General features: G+C 43.1%; 1 protein-coding gene across 7 annotated transcripts in view; it reads right to left on the reverse strand.

The window, feature by feature from the left end:
- The window catches only part of tei (irregular chiasm C-roughest protein teiresias), a 444,987-nt gene that overhangs the window by 179,105 nt on the left and 241,353 nt on the right, over positions 1–24,529 (reverse strand). For 6 of the 7 annotated variants that reach the window (XM_025298173.1, XM_025298171.1, XM_025298168.1 and 3 more), the window contains 2 exons: positions 17,061–17,397; positions 15,978–16,213 (listed from right to left, as the gene is read on the reverse strand). In XM_025298173.1, the coding sequence (XP_025153958.1) occupies positions 15,978–16,213; positions 17,061–17,397 (573 nt within the window). The remainder of the gene's footprint in view (positions 1–15,977; positions 16,214–17,060; positions 17,398–24,529) is intronic. The other variant, XM_025298172.1, reaches the window with a different exon arrangement.

The raw sequence follows: 24,529 nt of genomic DNA on the forward strand, positions 1-24,529 counted from the left end.
CTAGGCAGCGCTCGTTGTAGACTTTGATCAGTAATGCTTTGCACGCGGCTAATCCGCTAATCTCTCACGTATCCGTAATAAAACGGAAGAGGGTGCGAAGTGCAGCGGTGGAACGTTACGGGAGACGGTAAGAAGAGCCGAGGGTGAGAAGGAAGCACGCGCGCGCGCGTGCACGGAGCAAGGACGTAGCGGAAAGGGCGGAAGGACGAAATCTCCTAACGACCGAGACATTATATACTTCGCAGAGATCGCTCGTTATCTCGGTTGGGTGGTGTCAATTTTTCAGTGCTTTATACACGTCCCTATCCCCCGACGCCACCCTATATTTATCATCGCCGCTCCATCCATCGCTCGCCGCTGGCAAATCTCTTTGAGAGCGATCTTATTGATGGGCCGTGAGCTCTACGACGCTGAGAAAAATTGACAATTGGCTGCGTGATAGGGAGAGGCTCGGAGAGTGGAAGGGTGTGGAAACCTGGAGATGGAAGGATGTGTGATTTATGTCATAATCTTCGCGTGAGCCCCCCCCCACACACACACACACACACATACATATAGAGAAAAGAGTACATACAAATGCACATGCATGAAATTCCTATCAAAGTTAAAACGGATATCTCGAAATTAATACCTTCTTTTTAACAATCTCGCATTTCTCTAGACCAACAGCTTTTCCAATCCATAAACAGATTAACAATTAGTTATGTAATGGAAGGTTAGAGAATCAAATATCTAATTTTCGTGGATTACATACACTTAGCAGAATACGCACAACATTCTCATTGAAGTGACGACGGATGTCTCAAAATTAATAACTCAACTTAATACCTCCTTTTCCTTAATGATCTCGCATTTCGCTAAACGCAACGTGTTTCTCCAATTCGTGAAAAATGAATAATTGCATGTATGCTACGATGTAATGTTATTGCTTCGATTTTGAACGACTGATGATGCATTTAATAAAGCTGACAGAGAACGACGAGCTGGCAATTTGTTCATCGCCATTAGCGCGTATCAATACATCAATATGTATCTATATCGCAAAATGTTTCGATCAACTGCACCCGTGAAATTGTTTCAGCTTCCATATAAGGCTGGATTATTCGCTTAGCTGAAGATGTTAGGTTGTTTGAGCCGCGTGGTAATAAACGAAAATCAGATCCACAGGGACCGATTGAATAGATATTCAATATCAGAGGTACCTTTGGATCAATGTCCCTTGAATTGCTTTCTCGACTTTCAATACGCTCTCACCTCTATACGGATACCCTTTTTAAACTCTTACTTCAATAACGAGTAATATCTTTAAAATATGTGATATATATATATATATATATATATATATATATATAATACTACGTCCTTGCGCTCACCTCTTAAATATTAGCATCCCGTTCATACGAGGAATATAAAATCGAACGTAAGAGATTAATATTGTCAGGCGGGCGATAAAATACAACCGTAAGAATCCACGCTCCGAACATAAAATACCAAATGAATATCCTTAAATTACAAGTTAATATTTCAGCGTAATGTTTTACGCACGAAGGAACATGAAGCTTTTCCAATAACATTTATCGCGTAAAACTCAATTATATGGAAGGTATCCAAGAATGAAATTCCTACTCGCGTTTCGTACAGCGAACATTTATATGGCTTAGCCGATGACCCATTTAACATTGCTAATTAAACGCTTCTCATTTACGATTTACTTTTTATTTAACACAGGTTTAATTTCAGCGAAATTTTATATAAGACTTAATTATCGATAATTAGTGTGATATGTTAAACCATCGTTTGACGCAACGAATTCTCTCTCTCTCTCTCTCTCTCTCTCTCTCTCTCTCTCTCTCTCTCTCTCTCTCTCTCTCACACAGTTGATAATCCGTATAACGGCTATATATAAAATATATCGGGACAAATCGTCTTGAAAGCCAAGTAATCTCATAAACTCGAAGAAACACGTGCGGAATAAAATCAGTTAAAAATAAAGCAACGTTACGTCGAATCCGTCGTATAAGACAGGCATCACCGAGTCGCGTCTATCCCAGAAAAGAGTTGGCTCTTTATAAACCAGTGACCCATATAAACGTGGACATCGAGCATCGCGAGAGAATGGGATTTCTTCGTTCTTTAAAATTAAATGGCAGAAAGCAACGCGGCCATACAATTTAATAGCGCTTCTTACCCCCTCAATCCTGCAGCAGTAAATATTTACCACGCCTCAAATAGATACGAGAAACTCAAGGCACGTAAAAAATGGGATACTTTTCTCTTCAGAGACAAATATAACGAGGATCAGGAGAGAGAGGAAGCAGGTACAAAAATGAAATTATGTGACACATTTTAAATTGCAGCTTAGTGCATCGCTATGTCACAGCCTCAACGTCGTGCTTTTACATGTAGTTGTGTATCGAAGATCTAGAAGTAAATGCGCACCTTGTTCGATTTACGAGAAAAGGTAAGCGTCTCGGCAGGAGAGAGTGGATTAACTTGATCGCATTACCATCACATTGTGAAATAAATATGCAGACGATATGAGAGATCAAGAATGGAACTGCGGTCTTGCTTCATCATTAAATCGAACACCAGAGATTGTTCCACAATATCTCTGTTAGCACGACAACTGAACAAGCAGCCGAACGATCAGACTGAACCAACTAATTATCGCGTTCCTAGCAGGCCAGAAAACAGAACAATGGCATGTATATTGCGGCGCGAGCCAGGCAGTACAGTATCGCGCCATGAGAATCGCCGCAGTGCGCGAGCAATTAATTGAGTCCCGCCGGATGAAGCGAGTCAACGAGGCCCGTATAAACCATTTATTTCCAAGAAGGAGCGGTAAACAGAGGTCAAAAGGCCAAGAAGCATTACCTCCGGGCTTGATAAATCTCATTATCGGTGTCGATTTCGGCGGACTTATAGCGTCGTGAAGTATCAAGTGTAACGGCCGTCTATTTTTCTGTCGTGAGGGTCTTGCTATCAAACTGTCGTATAATTTAATCAAAAAGAAATTTCAGAAGATTACCCGGCGAAATCGCGATTCTTTCTTCCTCCATCGGTTAGCCGATACTTTATATTAAAGATTGATTCGCAAAACGCGTCACCGGTAGCGGCAAATCAACCGAGACGGTCGAACGTAAATCTAATAAAAAATAATAATAAAGAGATCGAGCGGGGGCTCGCGCGCAAGTCGCAGGAAAAAGCGCTTGCTCGACAAGCGTTTCGCCCGACAGAAGCGCTTTTCATCGCAGATCGTTAATCGCGTCGCACTCGCGGCGGCAACTAGGGAGAGCGTGGCCGCCGCCAAAGTGCACTTTCTTTAACACCGGAAACAGAGGCCGTCGCATATCGCTGACCGACGCTAAATGCACACGGACGATAACGTCGTAAAGCCAGGAGAGCTTTCGGTTCGACTGACAGCCCTTCGAGTGCACCGCCGCTCGGAAGCTCGAGGTTATTGACTCGCCACTCCACTTCAATACGAGACTACCGACACATCTACGTCACGCGCACACTCGCATATGTTCGATGAGACGCGGCAAACGAGAGCGAGAGGATGTGTATGTGTGTGTGTGTGTGTGTGTGCGCGCGCGCGCATGTGTGTGTGAGAGAGAGAGGGAGTGATAGAGTGAGAGAAAACGAGGGATTGACGGGGAGAAGGAAAGGAGAGTAGAGCGAAAGAAAGCGAGAAATGAATGAGGACCAGCAGCTTGGAAAAGAACACCGTGGTAGAAAGTATGAAAGACTGCTTTCAGAAGTCATATGTTCCTCTCGCTCGCGACTGTATGCACTCCATACCTTGCGGCCGTTCGATCGCACGCACGTGGTTCGATTTGATAATTAACCGTAGATTCGAGCAATCTCTCTGAATCGCGATTAACTGCCGATTAACGGCAGGATTAACGCGCCAAATGTGGCGCGCGAGGGAGAAAGGAGAAAGAACGACTCGAGAAATGAAAAGAGAGAAATGAAAAGAGAAAAAAAAAAGAGATATTTCTGATAGCGCTACGAGTACATTGATACGATTATCCTCAATTATTCATTGATGCGTTCGGTTCGTTTGGGATGCGAGACCACTACGACAATCAATTCTAATTTCAACGCTAACCGGACGCCAATACGCGAAAGAATTCCCGAACGCCGCGCGCGTAAAATATCGAAATCCGGAATTGCTGCGGCGCGACTGTTATGCGTATAAAATGAACATGAAGAGGCAGTGCGAGAGAGAGAGAGAGAGAGAGAGAGAGAGAGAGAGAGAGAGAGAGAGAGAGAGAGAGAGAGAGAGAGAGAGAGAGAGAAAGAAAGTATGCGTGTACGTGTGATTAGCATAGGATTTAATTCGGCGTTAATTACATTTGAAATTCAAACTTTGGAACGTGCTGTCGCCGAAAATCCGAAACGTCACGGGAGCGCCGAATCAGTGGCCGACTTAATTACACGAATAACACGGCTGCTCTTTTGCACTACATAAATCACAAGACACACAGCGTCCCGGTCTTCGGGTAGTAGCGTTATCCGCCTATACATTCACAGTCGCGGTGTGATTGTAAACTCGGCTTTTCGAGAGATAAATGGGCAATTAGCCGGTGCATAATGCGTATGCAATTTACACCGATCAATCTGCTACTCGCAAGAACAGTCGCGTGCGCGCGCGCAAGCGCGATAGACCACGGCGTGGTCTGTTGTTTATATCTCGCGCGCGCCGCCAAACTTGATATTAAAAATTGCATATTGATACGATAACAAAGCCAAAAAAAAAGAAAAAAATAACACCACTGTATAAAAATATTCCGTTTGTTGTACATCGCGGCGTCCATAGCCGCCGCCGCCGCAAGACGCGATAATCGATAGACCAATAATCAATATTCAGCGAAATGTGTCGTATCGTTAATTATTATTTACGTCCGATTTCTTTTTTTCAATATCACACACGCGCGCGCGCGCATACATAAAATATATATTGTGGCGCGACGATATTTGAGGCGCGACGATGGCCGCGAACGGGAAAGCTGTATGAGTTGTGGATTTCAACAAATTGCAAATGTAGCGTGAAACGCGCCATCGATTTTATCCGACCGTTCTCGAGAACAGACTATTCAGGTTAAGAAGCGCCGCTCGTACAGCACGGCGTATAATTGCGAAACAGAACACGAAAGCACGAAAGCTCCATTCTGGATTCGGACTCGCATGCCGGGATAAAGTAGCGGCGAGAGCCGCATCGTGACGGTTCGACAGCTCGTGGGATGTCCGCGACTATTGCATTAATTACGAGGCAACCTTCGGCTACTCAGTGGATAGTTAGCGGTCAATACTCGGCGCGCGTCAATAATCACTGAGCGATGCGGTGGTGGAACGGCGCCGAGGCTTTGATGCGCTAATTTACTTCACCTGCGCTAATGCCTCTTCCCCCTCGCGCGCATCCTGCGAAACCCGGCTCGCGGGTTCAGTTGTTCCGCCAGTTTGGAACAACAATTGTCTAAGTGCGTGTACGGATCCGGCGTGTCGCGCGCTGGCTTCCACATTCTCACGTACGTGACGACGTATCAAACTCGAGCACTTGAGCACAAAGCTGTTAGATACTGTCGAAGCGCGTAATTCGACGTAGAATAGACTAGCGAGCGGAATTGACGCCGAATTTTTCCACTGACCGAATCGGTCGGTGGGTTTCGGTCGACTGAAATTGAAATTTGCTTCATTAGATCGGATGTTGAACGCGCGATGCAAACAGAGAAGACGGTCGATATTGAATTATTAGCGACGCTCGCGCGGCGACATGGCACGTTTTTAACTTCGTATGATATATTACGGTGGTAAAATCGTTCTCTTTATCTTTTTTGCCTAACGACGACACGGGAAGAACTGTAAAGCCGTTTTTAGGTACCGTATAATATAATCACGCGACGGTGGATAATAATATTTACAAACGTAATATAGCAAACGTGTAAATCAATTATAAGCATTAAGAACAGCTGTATCTCATGATAAAGCATACGCGAAAGATAATGCAGAATGAAAGGTAACTGAGATACGTACGTGTAAAATATGAAGGTACATCCATTGTGTATGAACAAGTGAGCGTAAATATTTATGAGAGCAAATGAAACAAAACGCGACACAATAACGTAAGAGATTTGTTATCAGCAAGTTAATTTACATAACACCTAAACGAGAATCTTTTTAATTAGAACGTTCTTGTTTCCCCATAAATCAAAATTATCTTCATATTTCTCGAGAGATATTTATCTCTGTCTCTTCTCCCCTCTCTCCTTACTTTATTTTGTTTTCAACAGTCTAATTAAGACGTTCTCATCTGCATAGGTCGAAAATTCCACCTTGTTCCTTTTATTTCATTATTTTTCTAAAGGAAATATTTTATTCGCGTTGCTCGAGATTCATTGCAGTAACAGCAACTATGACACATAACATGTTTACTACGACTGCACTTCGTCATCTGCACGTCGAGTAGAAGCACAACAAAATCATAAAACAGGATTTTAACCAACGCATTTTCCAGACACATCGCCATCGATTGTTTCTAATTAATCACGCATAACGTGCAATAAATCGTAAAACAACGCACTGGATTTAATGACAGTACTTTAGTCAGAGCGCGACGCCGCCATCAGTCAGTTCGATTATTTTTACTCACTATGCACGCATTACTAATTTCATTTAATAGCTTTTGGAGAACACCTCCGTTGACAATTTGATTTATCGAAAATTAATTAATTGTCCCGGTTTGCTGACAAAGTCACGACTGGATGAAGTCACACGTCAATGCGCGCCTGTACTCGCCTCGACATATTGTCGAGCAAAAAAGTGGCAAAAAAAGAAGATGAAAACCTCATGACAGTTCATTTATGCGTGCGGAAACAAAGCGACAGCGCGTAATCGCCGCCCGTCGACGCGCGGTGTCGGCCCTTTTACCCTTTTTTCTCTCTCTCTCTCTCTCTCTCTCTCTCTCTCTCTCTCTCTCTCCCCCTCTCCCTCTTTTTGTAATCGGAAAGAGATAATCTCCGCATTCGAAATTTACACGCGACTGTACGCAGCGGGCGTGTTTTATGCGCGTACCTCGCTATTATACCCTCCTCTGTGCCGTTATGAACACCCCATGTAAACGTCCTCCTCCTTCTCCTCCTCTGCAACCCCATCCTCGATACTAGGTTTGCTCTCGCTGCTCTCCGCAGTCGGGCGGCGCTTCCGCGCTTTTGAGCGGCGACAACGGTAGAAACAATGAGCAACGCCGGTCGTCTCGGGTAAACTCTTCCTTTTGTCGCGGCGCACGGCAAAGTGTACACCACGCAAAAAGGGACCCGCCCGGTTTATGAGTCAACCGTACTCGACTTTCGGGCGCTGTCGCGCGCGCGGGCGTGCACGAGAGAAAATAATGAGCGCGATAATTGCCTTCGTGAGAACGACACGTGATAAATTCTCCCGGCGCCAAGGTAAATTTAATTGAAATTACTTGGATTGTCGCGTCTGCCTCCGGGCTTTTTACGTGTCTACGATACTCCTAACAACGTCCCGCAGACCCTTGGAAACGTCGAAACGGAAAAATCCTTCCTTACACGGACGGAGAATATTGTAGCTTTACTTTTCATGCAAATTCTTCTCAATTCTACCGCATTTTCTCATCTTGTCACGTTGCAGGGCAGGGGAGCAGATTGTTAGTAGAATCAGTCTCGCTAAGAGACAGAGTAAATTTTGCTAAGGATAATTTTATTAATAATGAAATCTAATTTCTGTAATATACAAACGGTATAAAACGGAATAAAACGGAAGATTAATAAATTAAGGCAGAATATGTGTCTGTGTGATGCCTACCATGACATTCTTTTACGATGTGATTGAAAATTTAAGAAATTTTCGTGAAACATTTCGTTTAAACCTAGCAGTAAATAAACAAAATGACGCTTTTCATTGATCAAATTTTTCGCAACATTGAAACTTACTTTTTGCTCATTCACTCCATAGAAACCAAAACAATTCGCGCATATAAAATGCGTAAATGGCAAGAATCTCAAAATATGTGCTCGAACGATCAACACGAATGTATAAAATTGATAAAACTGTACAATTTCTTCAATTTCTCGCGCGACATCGACAATTTATTTCTGGCAATTTATTATTATTTGTTTTTGAAATGTGTATTCATTCGATAAGTACAGGAATAATTTACACGTGAAATGCGTAAAATGACAAGAGTCTTAAAATACCCCTTCAAAATCCCATCTATGGAATTAAGGACGTAATTTCTTGGCGAAAGAATCGTAAAACATTGTGACAAGGATCTCAATTTCCTCGAATCGCATCGAGGTCGGGCACGCTCGGAGCAGCAACTGCGCCGATATGTACATGAATCAAAAAGCACCGCGACGTCGGGCGCAATCGAAAGGCGATACGAGCGAGCGGAATGCCACGAATTTCGTTGACGTAGCTCTATATACCAATGGAGTTCCGCCATTGGCCGGCAGTAGTAGAGGGACACGTATAGTCGGCCAGAGAAGGGGAGAAGGCTCGATATTGGTCAGACAGTGGAATGCCCTCTGCTCGCGCTAGACAACAAGATTTCTCTTTGTACCTTATACCGATCTTGTCAGCTTTATAGAGTGGTAGTACGCGGAGAAAAGGGAAAGAAAATGGATAAAGAAGAGGAGAAAGAGAGAAAAAGGGAAGCGATAGATCGAAGGGCAAGAAAATGCGAGAGACTACGGAAACGAACGGAAGGGAGCAGAGAGAAACGATGACGATGAGTTAAATGAACAATCGAAGGGACGGTGCGATAAAGATTGCAAGTACCAGTAAGCTGTTAAATGTCAGCGCCAGATCTTTCTATTATATGAACAGGCGCGGTGGTTGTTATCTCGCAAAAGATCGATATAAGATCGAATATTTCGTGAAACGGAAAAAGAAGATAAAAACGGAAACAGAAAGAAAGAAGCAAAATATGGAAAAAGCGCAATATCATAAGAATACGGGCATAAGAATATCTGGACACGGCATATATTGTTAATTTAAGCAAGAAAAATATGCTATTTTATGATACGGGGATAGTTACGATATTTCGGGTCATTTGGCTTAACTTGCTACTACCCGGCTCATATTTATTTACACACCTACTTACTTGATGTGTATATATCTTAAAATATCGTGTATATCATTACTGCCTTTAACTGAGTTGCTGATTCATCTCAGGACCAGCAATTATGACACAAAATTATATAATATACTAAGCAGAGATTATTATAAAATAGCATTCGAAAGAGAATCGTACACGAAGATCCCATGATCGACATCGCAATAGGTAGTTATATCAGCATACGAAGAAACGTTCATTATACTACGTAGTTTCCTTCGAATCTCGACTTAATTCGAAAACGCATGACAAAGGAGCTCTGTGAAGCGCGCATGGTAAAGGCTCGACTGGCTCGAAGATGAATCTCCAGGAAGTCGTAGCCTGCGCTCAACGTGTGTGAGCCGAGGACGAGCGACGCTTCGCTCAGCACGCCTGTCTATTTGTCGTGTAAAATACGAGTAACCCGGTGACCGTACAAAGCATACATTATCCTCGACTTTTTCCCGCTCACGGATTTCGTGTCGAGCATTAGGTCACCCGGCAAATCTATCCCTATCAACCGCAGACCGACGTTGCTCGGAGAAGGCGGACCTTCGTCCGCGCGCCCCTTCCGCGTGTCAGTGCGCGTTCTATCGCGTGGGAGAGATGAGAGGGCTGAATTTTCGATGATCTGCAAAAAGCGAAAGTGATGATCTTACGCGCGTGTATTACGGGTACGTTATCGTTGAAGGAAATTCTTACGCGGAAAGGAGTTCTCGTGTAACTAGATAGGAACCGAACGAAAACTCAACGACGAGAAATTATGTCTCTGTTATTGTGGTCAAAAACATTCGGCGGAACGTTGTTTTAAAACTCAGTACTAAAATAACTAAGAACATATTTGACCGAGTAGAAATTTCCTACAAGAATCTTTCTGCTCTTGCAATTGAGTTTTAGCCTGGTCTCAGGCAACAGAAAATTCAGTTACATTAATGAAATTGTTTTTCCCGCACCTCTTTTTAGTACGCTTTTTCCTTAATATTATTCAGATTTTTCCCGCACATTTTCTCTAGTCTTCAAGTGAAATTTCACTTGAAAAGCAGAGTAGCAACCGAGTCGAAATCGAGTGATTTTTCGTTCATATAAAATGGATTGTTCATTCTAAATTATCGAATGAATTTCCACTTGAAACTGAAAGGTGAATGTGATGTAATATTTTACTGTCATAGGAACGAACTCATTCTAATCGTTTGAAATATTCAGTATGAAGTCAGCATTCATTTTAACAATAAAGTTTATTGAATCATTCATTCTCACGATTTTGAGCGGCAGTATTTTCACCATCGTTTTTTCGATGAATATTTTTATCCGTTTCGAATAAAACATCATCTTAAAAAATTTAGAGAGTGATACATATATTATTATTGTGTGTGGGTTAATTGTCGTAATTATGCCATTTTCAAGCATTAAAACGTACTCTTCTTGCTTGTTCAAATGAAAGAAAAAAAACAGAAGAAAGAGAAAGTAACATTCTTAGCGTGAAAACGAAAATCTATGAAAGTCAGTTAATTGTTTTTTGTTTTATTTGTTCCTCTCAAATTGCTATAAATATCTTTCTATCGAGATTTTATTAATATTCGCCCATGCATTATTATTAACTTACTGGTAACATTTATTATTTTATCACGATTTCCCCCCTTCGTCGCGTATTTCAATGAGCCTCTTTTGTCAATGGTGTCGTAATGTATTTTCAATGAACTTGTGCAAGATCGCAATGATTCTACCAATTTACATCCGGCGTTTTAAATTCTCTAGAAACATCCCATTTCAAAAACTGTTGCCGAACAATCAATGTGCGTACACACGCACGTTCACAATGGAGTGTAACATAAGTATGAAAATATCCGGTGGTAACTGAAATTTTCGTGTTATCCGACTGAATTTGTACATTTCTCAATCACGGTTTTATACTGTAGCCGCGGGCGACACGCACACGTGGCGGCAATTGCGCAACGATAACCAAAGGACACGAGATAATCACGAACGTATACGCGACCGTTGTCAAGAGCGTCACAACGACGACACGTCCGACGTCGTGACGGACGGCCGGCCGGTCGGCCGGCCGGCCGTTCAATTTGTCCTGAATTGATCCAAGCACTCGGACAATTCGGTATAGAGAACCCCTAAAGCCCGAAACAATACACTTTGTATACTTCTCACAGCTACTTCTCCCAATAGCTACGTGATCTCATTCAAACGGCACAAAATTAACACACCGGTCATCGCAGGATGATTATTATCTATTATCTCATCGAGAGAGCCCCTCGTACTGCAATTGTGTATTATTAGCTGCTTTCGCATGACAGCCAGTCGTCGACTGTATTGTTAATTCGGCGTGACTGTAACACGCAAAGCGAACAATCAAACATATGGTTGTCATTGAATAGCGTTGAATTGAAGTTTCAACTTCGAATTGCGCTGTGCTTGATGCCCGTCATGACGCAATCGGATGACACAGCGCGCGAGCGCAAGTACGCAATTCGCAAACGACACATCTGTTATCGATGTCTCTCGCGATATCCGCGAGAATCACGTATGACATGTGCAATGTGCAAGAGAAGCAAGTGTGGAAGAAGTACAAGCCATTGCATTTCAATGAAAGCTTACTTACTTCGCCGACGTTGCTGGCGTGTCGGACGCACGCTCGCGAGTTAGAACACGTTGATTTGTTTTTCTCGAGTTCGTTCTCCAAGGTAGACGTTAAGTGTACTCAACGTCTTATCGTGCGCCGCCGCGGATTTCGGTGCCATATTTCATGCGGCAGGCAACTTTTAGCGTTCTTCCTTCGTATTTACTCGACCGGCTGCGCGGAAGGCACAATAGAGAGGATATATCCGGAGATTTATGAAGTCGGTATACTTCATTGAAATACACGAAATAAATCGGAGCGCCGAATTCGGCGAGAGCGGGCGAAAATAATTGGCTACGTCTCGGGGATTTATTCGGAAACAATCGGAATCCACTCCTCGATATTGCGTTGCTTGTATCCCGAGTCGAAATTGTGCTCCTACATTAATCCTGCAAATTCTATCGAACTCGAAGGACCAATGGAGAATCTCGAGATACAGCACAGGCCATTGTCCTACCTCGGTGCTACAAATGTTTACTCTTGCTACCGTTTTCTTCATGTCGAGGCTTAAAGAAGGTCCGCGCCTTTGAAGAATGGCTCGAAGTTGTGTGCTATAAATATTTTTCGAAAATGAAATTCGCGAAATTATTTGATATCAGATTTTTTCGATATTCCAACTGCGTATAAAATTTGGTTTATTTTTTTGTTTATTTTTATTTATTTTTAATCTCATTACGCAATTAATAGTATGATTTATGTTACTGCAGATACAATATTTAATAATTAATATATGCAAGTATTTGAGACGAATGGACGAAGGGAATAATGAACTGTCGTCCCTATAATTTCTTCGTTATTATCTTTTTTCCATGGTTGTTGAAAATTTTGATAGAAATATTCAATTGAATATTCAACATGAGCGAAAACAATAATTAAAGCAAAGTTAGTAGTTGTGCAAATCAGTAAGGCTTCGGTGCAATTACAAGGATAAGTAAAAATGGGAAGTGTTGGCAGATTCAAGTTAAAGCTTGTTATCCAAGAAAATTTTTAAAAGCTCAAATCAACGCTTGCGAGAAGCTTGTGGAAGTAGATTTATCTATTTTTAGATCTATCGTAAATTTCGCAAGTGCTGATCGTAAGTGCCTATAATAATTCCCTTTTCTAATTTTTCACTTCTATTGAATCTTTAAATCACATCAAAGTTTCCAACGCCAATAAAACGTAACGATAAAGAAATCATGAAAGAAGAAAGCTCATTTTATTTATTCATTATTTTCGTTAGATTATTTGTGAATGTGTGGGATATTTACTTATCATAACATTTTATTTAAAGTTAAAGCTTATTTTATTATTATTATTTACATACATTAATTATTTAATATTAGCTTGTCGCACATAATTCATTCAAGTTACATAATTGATACATTCTTTATTGAAATTACGAGTAAAGATTAAACGCAGATATAGAATATTGATATTCAGATATTAAATAATTCTAAAATAACAGTCTAAAGTTCTAAAGTCACTTAAGCCTCAACGTGAAGGAAGAACGACAATAAATAATTATTTGTACAAATGAAATATGTTTCAATTTCTCATGAAACAAAATCTGTTTCTGCAATGATCAGAAATCCTGGCTTTCCTTCAACTTCAAATATCTTTGATTCGTCACGTTAATCCAACCAAACTGTTTTTCTCCAAGTACCTCGAGATTAGCCATTGGTTCCATTCACTTTAAACTCGATGAAACTTGCAAGATTAACGTAGGACCAAACTTTCGAAAATATCTCGTCGGTATATTTATAAGTCGACCTCGTATATATACCGAAGTCGAGGTACATTTATCGATTGTTTGACGAGAAATAAATATCACCTACCAATAATCGTCTTGCGTTATCCACTCTAACAAGACTGAGGCGTAAGAAAAGATGAACTTTATAAAGCGAATCGCCGTTTCACGTTTGATCTGGCAAATTTCGTGGCTTAAGTAAATTAATAAATTACATAAAAACGACGATTACATAAAAAATCCCTCTTGGGCGGTAAATAATCATTGCCGACGTCAACGTTTAAAAACGCTGCGCTAAGCAAAGCCGTGGATGCAACATGGAATAAAGGTTTGCTCGTGCGCGCGCGCGCGCACGCGTGCGGATCCGAAAAATAAACAGCGCTCCCCGTGAGCCAGGCTAACCAGACAACGTACAGAGAGAAGAGCGCTCAAAAACCTGAAGCGAAGAGCGCGCGACCGACGCCCATGCTTGCCACCCGCACCCCCGTTCACGTGTCGAGCGCACACCCCTCGGGGCGGACGTGCCGCTCGCCATGAGAGATAAAAGCTAGCTGCTATATTCTCCGTGTATACGCGGCGGTTTGATATTAGAAACAGAAGTGGAGCAAAATAGCGCGAAGGTTCATTTGGACGGAGTGAGAAGGGAGGAGGCTTCGACCTCTCAAACGACGCTGAAGAGTGTCACGCGCGCGTCAACCGGCGCGGCGGCGGCGCGATTGTTTCTCGTCTCGACCGCGCGCCGCAATAACAAGCGCAACGCATCGAAGTCTGGTTGGGCGGGATGTGGGATGCAGGGTGAGGGGAAAATAGAAAGGAAAAAGACGAAGAGAGAAGGGAAAAAAAATAGCGAGCGAAATGCGAATTTTTAGGGCGAATGCATATTCATGTCACGGCGATGCTGCGACCGCGGGTGGCTCCAAGTGGCGCGTATTAATATGCATAAATCCTGCCATTACCGGCAGCTCAGGCAGCTCGGAGAACGTCTCTTCCCGCGATTTATCCGCGGGTCGACCGACTTGTGTCGGGAATTCTTGGGAAGGACGGCACCTGCACCTCCGCTGTGCCTACGACGAGCAGCAGTGGCCGACTTTGGTTAGCGGGAGGGCGACGGAGTGAAGGGCGGAGGAGGAAGTAACGAGAAGAGAAAATTTTTAATTACAGTAAGATACGTTACGTATACCGACCTTTTGAGAGTACTTTCAACATTGGTTGATTTTTACTCGGCGATGTGTCAAGCGACGGGCAAACGACGAGGAAGAAGTAGCGTAGGAAGAAGTAGCGCGGCATGAACAGCCCCCGTCGGAGGAGAAATATTTTTCGAAGGGGTATAATATCTCGACAAAGAGAACGGTCATCATCGTGCGCAAGAGTCGTCAGTGGGAACTCGCGGAGGACGACCCACGAGAAAGACATGATTCACTGTCCCTGGTGTGTCTGGGAGTGGACGTATTTCGTCGAGTCAGCTTCGCGCGCGCACACTTCTTTGTGCTCTCTTTTCTTGTACAATATGAATAAGACGTTCTTTCTCTCTTCCTCTGGCCTTTCCGACCGTTTAATGCATACGCGCAAATCAAGCGCAGAAATATCAAGGTGCATTTATGAGCTCGCAATTATTAGAAGAGAATTAAGTATGAAATGCAAAACGCGAATTCTGTGGAAAATACGGGATAGAGCAAAAAACTTGCCCTTCGAACTATACACGGAAAAATTTTCCCCTCGAAAGTTATCGCTCCTAAACGTATCCTGCGCATTCCTAAAAAAATTTTGACAGTCGGAATTTTGCGAGAATTTAATTATTCGTGCGAAATTGAAAGGCTTTATGCAAGGTAGGAACACGTTTCCCAAAAAGTTCATATCTCGCTTTTTCGAGACCGTGCATAAAAATGTGTTATATCCAGAAAATCTGCAATTTTTTATAATTGCTGTACGCGAAAGCGGAATCCTAATCGTATTGTGAAAAAAATAACGCATGAATACGTAAATAACGCAATCAATTTAGCCGTCAATTCGAACGTTGGCTAATATTTTAGTAATATTGATCGCACGAATTTGCGAACTGACGTATCAGTGATCAGACGCAGGGAAATTAGTCATTCGGCATCTGTCAGTTAAACAAATACATTCCAAAAATCCGTTTTCATCCGCGATGTATATTTATTTTTCTTTAAATATCGATCCAATATATCTGATATACGTGCCATTTAAAATTCTTTCGTCAATAATATAACGCGTTCTATAATTCAAATAGTTCATGCAAATGCATTAAATGCGGTCACGAAGTGGTTAAAGCAAGCGTATGAGAGAGATGATATCGATTATATTTTTATTAAAGCGTAAATATAAACAAGAGTGCGGAACGGAAGAGAAGAAAAAAAGAGATAAATAAACGACATAAAATTTTCCGGAGATATCTCACGGAACAGCGCGGCTTTAATTTTTTAGGTTAATAGGAAACCCAACTTCAAAGGATTAAACGTCGAAGAAGATTGCGAGCTACTCACCGAGCACGACCAGCTTCACCGGCCTGCCGAAGAGGATCTTTCCCCGGTCGTCTTCCAACCTGCAGCCCCACACACCGTCATCCTCTAATCTGACGTTGTCTATGTGTAACGCCGCGGTCGTGGAGTCGCCGATGTATCTGTGCCCGGTTCCGCTCATTTCCGTTCTCGTGTCTATCGTGATCATATCTACCGGACTTCCCTCGTGCAACCACGTCGCCGGTCGTATTCTGTAACTTCTGACAGGACGCAGAGTTTGCATTATTAGTTCACTCAACGAACTTTGTCATGCCCGATCTTCGGGCAACGAAGCACCTTGTGCTGCGCTCTCTCTCTCTCTCTCTCTCTCTCTCTCTCTCTCTCTCTCTCTCTCTCTATCTCTCTCTCTCTCTCTCTCCCCCTCTCTCCTTATCCTGTGCTATTTGTGGGAGAACTGTTCGGAAATGCTCCTCCCACCGATTTTAATAAAGTCTACTGTATGTTGCAGAGCAACAAAAAGAATAAATAAGAGGAAAAGCTGATCCATATTTTTTACGCATTATTATATCTCAACGTTGAGAGATTAAAAACAACAAATATCATCGAAACGAGATATGAAATGTACGAGAAAATATTTTTTATATACAAAAATTCTATAGTGTTTTATAATAATAATGTACTCAAATCTTGTTGAAAATTTTTCTCGTAGTTTCGATGATATTCGAAAAAAAAAAAAAATTTAAATATCCCGTTATTTTCGAAGTATTATTCTAAATCTTAAACGTGTCGAAATAACTACATGGAAAAACGTAGTTTTATTAGTTTTTATTGCTTCACACATCCCCAAAGCCTATGAAAATCGGTAAGGACGGCTTCTGACAGTCCCCTTGTTGGAGAGATTTTATGTTGTGGGGATGTCACTGTATATATGTCGACGTACTAAGATATATTACACTTTAAATATTTTCACCGAAAATGATATACTTTAAATATATCATATGCTTGATTATATTTTATACGGTTGCTGCGTCAAGATTCATGTGTATTAATCAACGATTCCTCGTAATCGCTACAAGTCGATTGATTGTCCTTGCACGCTAGACTCACCTCGTTCCTGGTAGTAGTAATCTCGAGTAATTTCCTTCCAGTTCGCAAGGTAAGATGACCTTGCTGTGAGGTTTCACTACGAACTCCAGAGGCGGGTTGGACGACGTAGCGACCGTGTCTGAGGGTAACGGAACATTGGTCGTAGTGGAAGAACTGGTAGACCATGACTCCTCTTCGGGGGCCAAAAGGGCCGCGGGCTGCGCCATTTCGTCGGGCAGAGGTATCAACGTCGAGCCGGACGTCGTTGTGCTCGTTGTGCTAGTGGTGGTCCTTCTGGAACGCCGATTACCCTCTTGCCTACCCCGCAGCGCAAAAACACCAGCTTCGTTCACAGAACCTGTAACAACGACACGGTATAATGGCGTCGGTCCCTCTGACGTGCTCGCCGTTAAACGAAGTTACCGTGATTTCGTTTTTCACCAAGCGCCTTACGCTCTTTCTAACGCGCGCACAGAGTCTTATCGCCTTGCTTCCACCTTTTTCGTCGTCGTCTCGGCATTCTTAACGTGCCCCGCTTTTTTTCTTAATATTTCCGGAGGAACTGTCGCGTGACTCTCCGCGAGAATGCATTTTAACTACGAGTTCAGCCATTATCGTTACCGTTATTTATCGCATATTGCTATAATGCTGCGCACCCAGCCACGTTTCATTAACTACAATGTTAGGCAGATTAATTAAGATGTAATGTAATTATACAGCGACCTGTATATAATTAATTATTGTAATTACACGAAATCTCCATCATTTAATTGGCTAGTTTTTCCAAGATAGTAAATCTCTCTCTCTCTCTCTCTCTCTCTCTCGGTCTCTCAACTAGGACAAAGAGACGCAGGTGTACTCCCATTAACAGAATGTATTGTATTCGGTGTCGCATATACTCCCGTGCCAAGCTGAATTTCGGGAAAAGAAAGCGCGCGTTGTTATCCGCCCGAATTCAAAGGGTGGCTAAATTTTCTGACCTCCCTTTACGGGCAGAACAACAGACAAAATTAGTTGCTCGCTTCGTCGCCCTATCGCACGCTTTATCACAAAGTAAATATTCTGAAGGCTGGTGCTTGATCGAGTTAGCGCGGCGCCGGAATTCGATAAAGCCGTGACAAGAACATCGTTGCGAGGGGCACTTTCCGAGCAGCGGCAATGGCGGCGGCGGCGGCGGAGGCGGCCGCGAAGGCGGCAGGTTCCGCACGCTCAGTCGCTCGCACCTAAAACTGCCTATCGAGCTTGGTCGACCGAGACTTCACGAGGAAAACTAATTATGGTCGTGATGAGCCGCAAATAGCTGCAACTAGCTAACACAACTAAAAGCTCTTGCCGGCACCCGCCTTCTCATCCTGCAGCCGCGAGTTCCGCAATCCCTCTGTAGCAACCAGCAGTTGAGGGTGACCGACGGCCCAACTTGTTTGCATGCCACGAGGCACTTCTAGGCTGGCTGTTTCATTAACGTTACTTCGTTGCTCGGCGCGAGAGACTGAAACGTAAATTTCATTCTTTCGAACCTTTGTGCTCGCGACGTTGCTCAGCGCGTTAATCTCCATGTTTCTTGAGACCGACTCTGTCGCGTTTACACGGCGCTTAATGAGCGTGGCTGTAGCCGTAGCACGAGGTGAAAATGCGAACTTCTTCGTTTCTGTGTGTTAAGTCATAATTAAGCTTTCTTGATTCTCGTACATTTACTTTCGTCTTGTGCTTTCCCGAAATCATATCCAGGTTCATAAAGCGACAAAGGATTCGGTCGAGATTATGTCGAGATCAAGTTGAAATTGTGTGGAAATTGACCGAGATCGATTTGCTGTTACGAAGATTTTACCGCGATATCTGAAAGATATTATGTAGAGGCCGACGATCCACTCATTATTCAGCGTATGTCATATTCGGGTTGATTCGATATATCCATATATCGATTTGATTTGAATATGAATAACTAGATCATCAGTAATCTGTCGCCACTTATATGATATCTTCTAGATATCAAATCTAAATCATCTAAACATCGACACGGTGTCAATAAATTGTCATACGACGAATTTAGTTGCTATCAAATTGAACAGTCCAAGAAATCCTCAATATCGATTCGATCATCGACTTGTGTTACTTTACTTTATACGCTTTATGTATTACGGAATATGACGAGACCACGCGAATTAAGGAACGTTAAATCCGTGCGAAAATTACGAAAAACGACGGAAACCAAAATTTTTCAAGTCACGAGATCATGTGTTTATCGTTATCGCTCTCTAAAGTACATAATTAGTATACTCTTTATTGAAATGCAGACTTATAGCCGGCGGTGATTCAGTTATAAAGTACAGCACGATTAGTAAAATCTCGTCGAAAGGATTGGTTATTACCAACGGAGCTGTTTCCTATTCTTGATATTTGCGAACACAGTTTGCAAACACAGATAGTGTTATCGCAGACAGATCGTTTATTTCATCGCCACAAACGGGAAAATTTTGATTTAGTACAGTGCATAGCGAAATTGTATGCTACAGATTGTACGATAAAATATCAAACAAATTGTCCAAACACCACGGACGTATGAGGTGCCCATCTACTTCTAATATTTTACATGGCTGGTGAATCAATAGCTAAATATAATTACAATAATATTTTTCTGAACTGCATCAATTTTTTTCTGAATCTTTCGAGGATTCCGAATCTTTCTGAGAAGGATTGGAATGACGACTGAAATGTTCGGTTAGTTCTTTGAGGTGTCGTTACGATATCCTATTTCTTATTCTATTCGTGCATTTAATGGATTTTGCAATCGACATCTTGCGTAGGCTTTTATTGGCTTTTCTAATGTAGCATTGAGAGACTGCAGTAAAATATTACTTGTAACGAGCAAAATCTTATTTCCACTTCCACCAGTTCAACAAGTCAAAATAAAATGTAAGAGAGAGAGAGAGAGAGAGAGGGAGAGAGAGAGAGAGAGAGAGAGAGAGAGAGAGAGAGAGAGAGAGAGAGAGAGAGAGAGAGAGAGAGAGAGAGAGAGAGAGAGAGAGAGAGAGAGAGAGAGAGAGAGAGAGAGAGAGAGAGAGAGAGAGAGAGAGAGCGGTAAAGTGAGAAAGTTTTCACAAGAAAATCGAGGAAATATTTCTTTTGCTGATTCAATCGAGAACACTTTTAATGAGCGCAGGATCTGACATTAGGCCACCGCGCAAAGTGCAAAGGAAAACGTATTGATCTATAGTCATGTGGCGATATCATGACGCCGGCCAATAGCGCTTTGCCTCTGTTCATCAACGTTCCCAATAGTACACCCGACTAGTTATACACTGCTATCGAGTGGATGTTGTTCGACGTTGATGCATGCATTATTCAGGCGGTGTATCCATTCATTATTCATGTCATGATCAATGGATGTCAACAGACCGCGATCTGTATCTGAGCACGTCGCTGGCAGAAAGTGAAAGCGGGTGCTAAGCGAAGTACGTTGACGGGCTCAAAGGAACGTAGCGAGTAACGTGTTGTAACGAATTTCTGGCATCACGTAGTCGGCGACGCGACATGAACGCGACGTGATGAACCTTTGATTATAATAGAGCCGACCGCACGCGCGCGCGCGCGCGCGCACGATTAGAGAACTCGTTATCATGTTGTAATCATAGTCGAGAGAAAGCAGGTGATATCGTGATATCTTCCGTACAGCAAATCGAGTTGTTCGATCGTTCGTCATTACGATCTCTGCTTACAACAGGGGTTACCCATAAGTAATCGAGCTTAAAAATTGAAAACTTTGCTATAGACTTTTCAGTATGTTTTACGTTGAAATACTTGATCACTTAGGGGTATACCTAACATACAATGCTGGTAACAAACTCTCTTCTTATTCGCGATGATAGAGACTATAATATTTCTAATCAAGAAAGGATCAAACAATATATTAATTAAATACTCGCAACTGATACCTAGCGTTGGCTTTCATGTCTTGGCTTGTTTAATTATTTCTTGTCTATATATATGACAGCTTCGACAATTTCATTGATTTTCAAAACGTTCTCCGTGCTACTATCATAGCCTCTCGATTATAATCCAATTGAATCGTCGATGCTTCAACAACCTCGTTACTTCGTTATTATTTTAGCGCTGAAAGCGTGAGGAAGCACGTCTCGTCGTTTCAAAGGTCTCGAACTACGGAGCCACCTCGCGTCGGTTCTTTCCCACGCATACACGCACGATTCACACAATGTAAAGCGGTAAGACGGTTAAGAGGATTTGTCACCTCGTGTCACAGGATAAACTCCTTTCCCTCCGTGCGTGGGGCTCCCCTCTCTCTAGGAGGAGGAGGTGGAACTAAATTTCCGCCTACATCCGCCCGTCACTGTGCCCCGGCGTGCATCACGCATCAAAGATGAAATACGCGAGTTCACGTGGGAATTCCGATAATTTGGAAAAAGAAGCAGGTAAACTCCCGCTGAGAGAGATAGAGAGAGATGGCGCCTCGAATCCCCGCAGCGCTAGATTTGTTCGAACGTCCTGGAAAGGGCTAGATCTCGCAACTTCGTCTCGCGGAATACTCGTCGTATGAGCTAAGTTTCGCGAAGTTGCACCTTCCCTTCGCTTGTTATCTATTTTACGTTATCACCGCTAATTTTGCTCTGGGCTCAGCACGGCCGGGGCTGGAATTTTAAATGGTTTCTCCCTCGAGGGATACTTTGGGAAAGTGCGCTCTCGAACGTTACGATCCTATGAACAGCGCGTATACAGCAGTTCTCGGTTCCCGTCTACGCATGCGTTCGCGTTAATAACGCGGCGACGAGACGATTGTAAAATGCGATATGTATATATACATCTACAGCGCGCGCCAGTTCGTCGACCTTCTTTCGTTAATAACTCAAAGTTTTACGTGGTCGTCTGCAAAATAGTAGCGGCCCTGTTGCTCAGTTTAATGCGTACCACATTCATACGAGCGTTGGTGCGACTTGCGTCGGACATTCTGCATAGACGGTGCATAGATATGCGTCATCATGTATCTAGATATGTTAAATTACATTTAATACACACGATATTGCATAATAGATACGTATTTTGGATTTTACACTCGCCTCTCACGCGAGTAACGCGATAGGTCTCCTATCATACTCGTGCATCCAATTTCCGCTTATTTCCATTGCAAAAAAAAATGCGATTAATAAAAAAAAAAAAAGATTGATCACGAGGTAATCTAGCGGATAACGTAAACTCGCGCATTTTCCGTAATCAGGTCAGCGGGAAATATCGTATCATGCGTTTCGCTATATTATTGGAATGAAAGCGGAATGAAAATTAATCCATACGCGATCAAAACGCGTAATCGAAGCGCACAACAAACGTGAATAAAAAAACAAAAAAAGAGAAAGGCAAGGGCGGAAAAATGCGCGACGAGCCGGTGAACGCCAGCGAGGGAAACACGGGGGATATCGCGTTACGTAATATTTTATTATGCCGTATATTTTATTGCGCGCATTCGCCACGTCGCGCTCACGCTACACTTCATGTTTACTCGATTATAGTTGCCCTTCTCTCTCCGCCTCTTTCTCTCTCTCTCTCTCTCTCTCTCTCTCTCTCTCTCTCTCTCTCTCTCTCTCTCTCTCTCTTTCTCCCTTTGTCCTCTCTTTCTCACGTTGCCCAGGGACCGTAAGTCCCAGAACGTATCAGCGAAACCCACCTCATCCGACACATTCGAATCCGAGGGGCGGGCAGTGTCCGTCGTTGATGAAAAGTTTCGAGAGTCCTCGGAGGACTTTGCATGTCGACGAGTGGAAAGCGGCCTCGGTCGTAGGCGAAGGGACCAAAACCTACTCGCGGGGGGTGGCAAGAGAGGAGGAAAGGATATACGGATATATACAGCCCGTCTTGGCGGATACTGAGAGAGGTGACCTTGCTGTGTGTATACAAAGCGGTAGAGATCAGAGGCGTCTCCGGAGCACGTAGGGGAACCACACGGAAAGAGAAAAATAAGAAAATAGCAGCTTAAGAAAGAGAGAAGGAGAAAATGAGAAAGAGCGAGAGAGACGGGAAGAGCGGGAGGGAAATAGAGCGCGGAACGAGTGGGAGGACTCGGTATCACGAGCGTGTATCACTGGGAGAATCTATCTTTCGTGTGGAATTCGCAGCACGATCGTCTCCGACGGCAAGACGGGAGTGATTCTCGGCCAGAGCGACTTCCTCCTCCCAGTCACATCTCTTTCCCTGTCTCGCTCTCTGTTCCTTGTCCTACTACCCCGTCTCTCCGTCTTCTCACCGGTTCTCACCCCGTTTCCTATTCCCTTCACCCTTTACTTCTCACCGTCCGCGATGTCATACCGTGCTAAACTCTCGGTAATATTCTGTCGGCGTGGCGGTAGTTATGAGCCGCCGGTTGTCGCTCTGATGCGCCCGTGGTAATTCGACAGCCGCAATGCCCACGTTAATTCGGATCGACAAGAGCATCTTCGGATAAGCCAAGACACGAGGAGCCTGGTAGCTGTCCGCCGGCGTCTCTCTCTCTCTCTCTCTCTCTCTCTCTCTCTCTCTCTCTCTCTCTCTCTCTCTCTCTCTCTCTCTCTCTCTCTCTCTCTCTCTCTCTCTCTCTCAGAGAGGCGACGGATCTTTAATTTTGACTCGTGACGCGCTCATTTTGTGTACTCGTCCAACGCATCGTATAAATCTTTCCGTTGGACGTATATTGCCAAAATATTGATTTGAAATTTGTTAGGTAACTCACAAGTTGTGGAAGAATATCCGATCTACTTTTAGAATTTTGACTTCCTCAGAATTATTCAGTTAAAGAAAATGGAATTATAACATGTAATCGATCCCCTTCGAAAATTTAAATAACAAGTGTAATAAATGAATATCTAAATATCAATGTGTATCAGTGCGATTTGAGTCGAATGTTTCCTATAAAACTGCTACTATTTCCTAAGCTTGACTCTAAACGTTATCCCTGAATGCTAATCTTCCTCACTCTCTTCGCTCAGCGTATCTGCCTTTTGAACGATCGCTTTGATTAGCGAGTATCGATCGGACTGTCTCACCTATGTTTTGCGTCTTTCAACTCTCACGTTCTTTCGTTGCTTAAATTTGCCAATTTAAAACTTTGAAGTCTTCTACAGTCGTAATCGTTGTTCTTCGTTTCGTCTCACCTTCAACGTGATTTTCATATTACGTAATTTGAGGGAAGGAGAAGAAGAGAGATGAGAGAGAAACGACATCCAGAACGTACGGGAAGCGCTTGATGTTACTGTCAGGGTTGATCGTCTCTTTAGAACCGGCGACAAATGTCACTCACTCCGCGCATGCTTTCTCCTCATCGGCGAGGTTATCGCTGGGGCTTTTTCCGCTCTGGCAAAAATCAGAAAACCAGAATAACGTCCCGCTCTGTCGCGGTCTTAGTTACCGAAGTGCACACACGATCGCAATACTTCGCGATGAGGTTTCGAGTCATTTATCGGTTTTTGCTCGGCGTTGCGGTAATACCGAGCGTGCGGGAAAACGGGAAGGAC

Source organism: Harpegnathos saltator, unplaced genomic scaffold, assembly GCF_003227715.2.
Source record: "Harpegnathos saltator strain DR-91 unplaced genomic scaffold, Hsal_v8.6 scaffold208, whole genome shotgun sequence".
NCBI classification, from domain to species: Eukaryota; Metazoa; Arthropoda; class Insecta; order Hymenoptera; family Formicidae; genus Harpegnathos; species Harpegnathos saltator.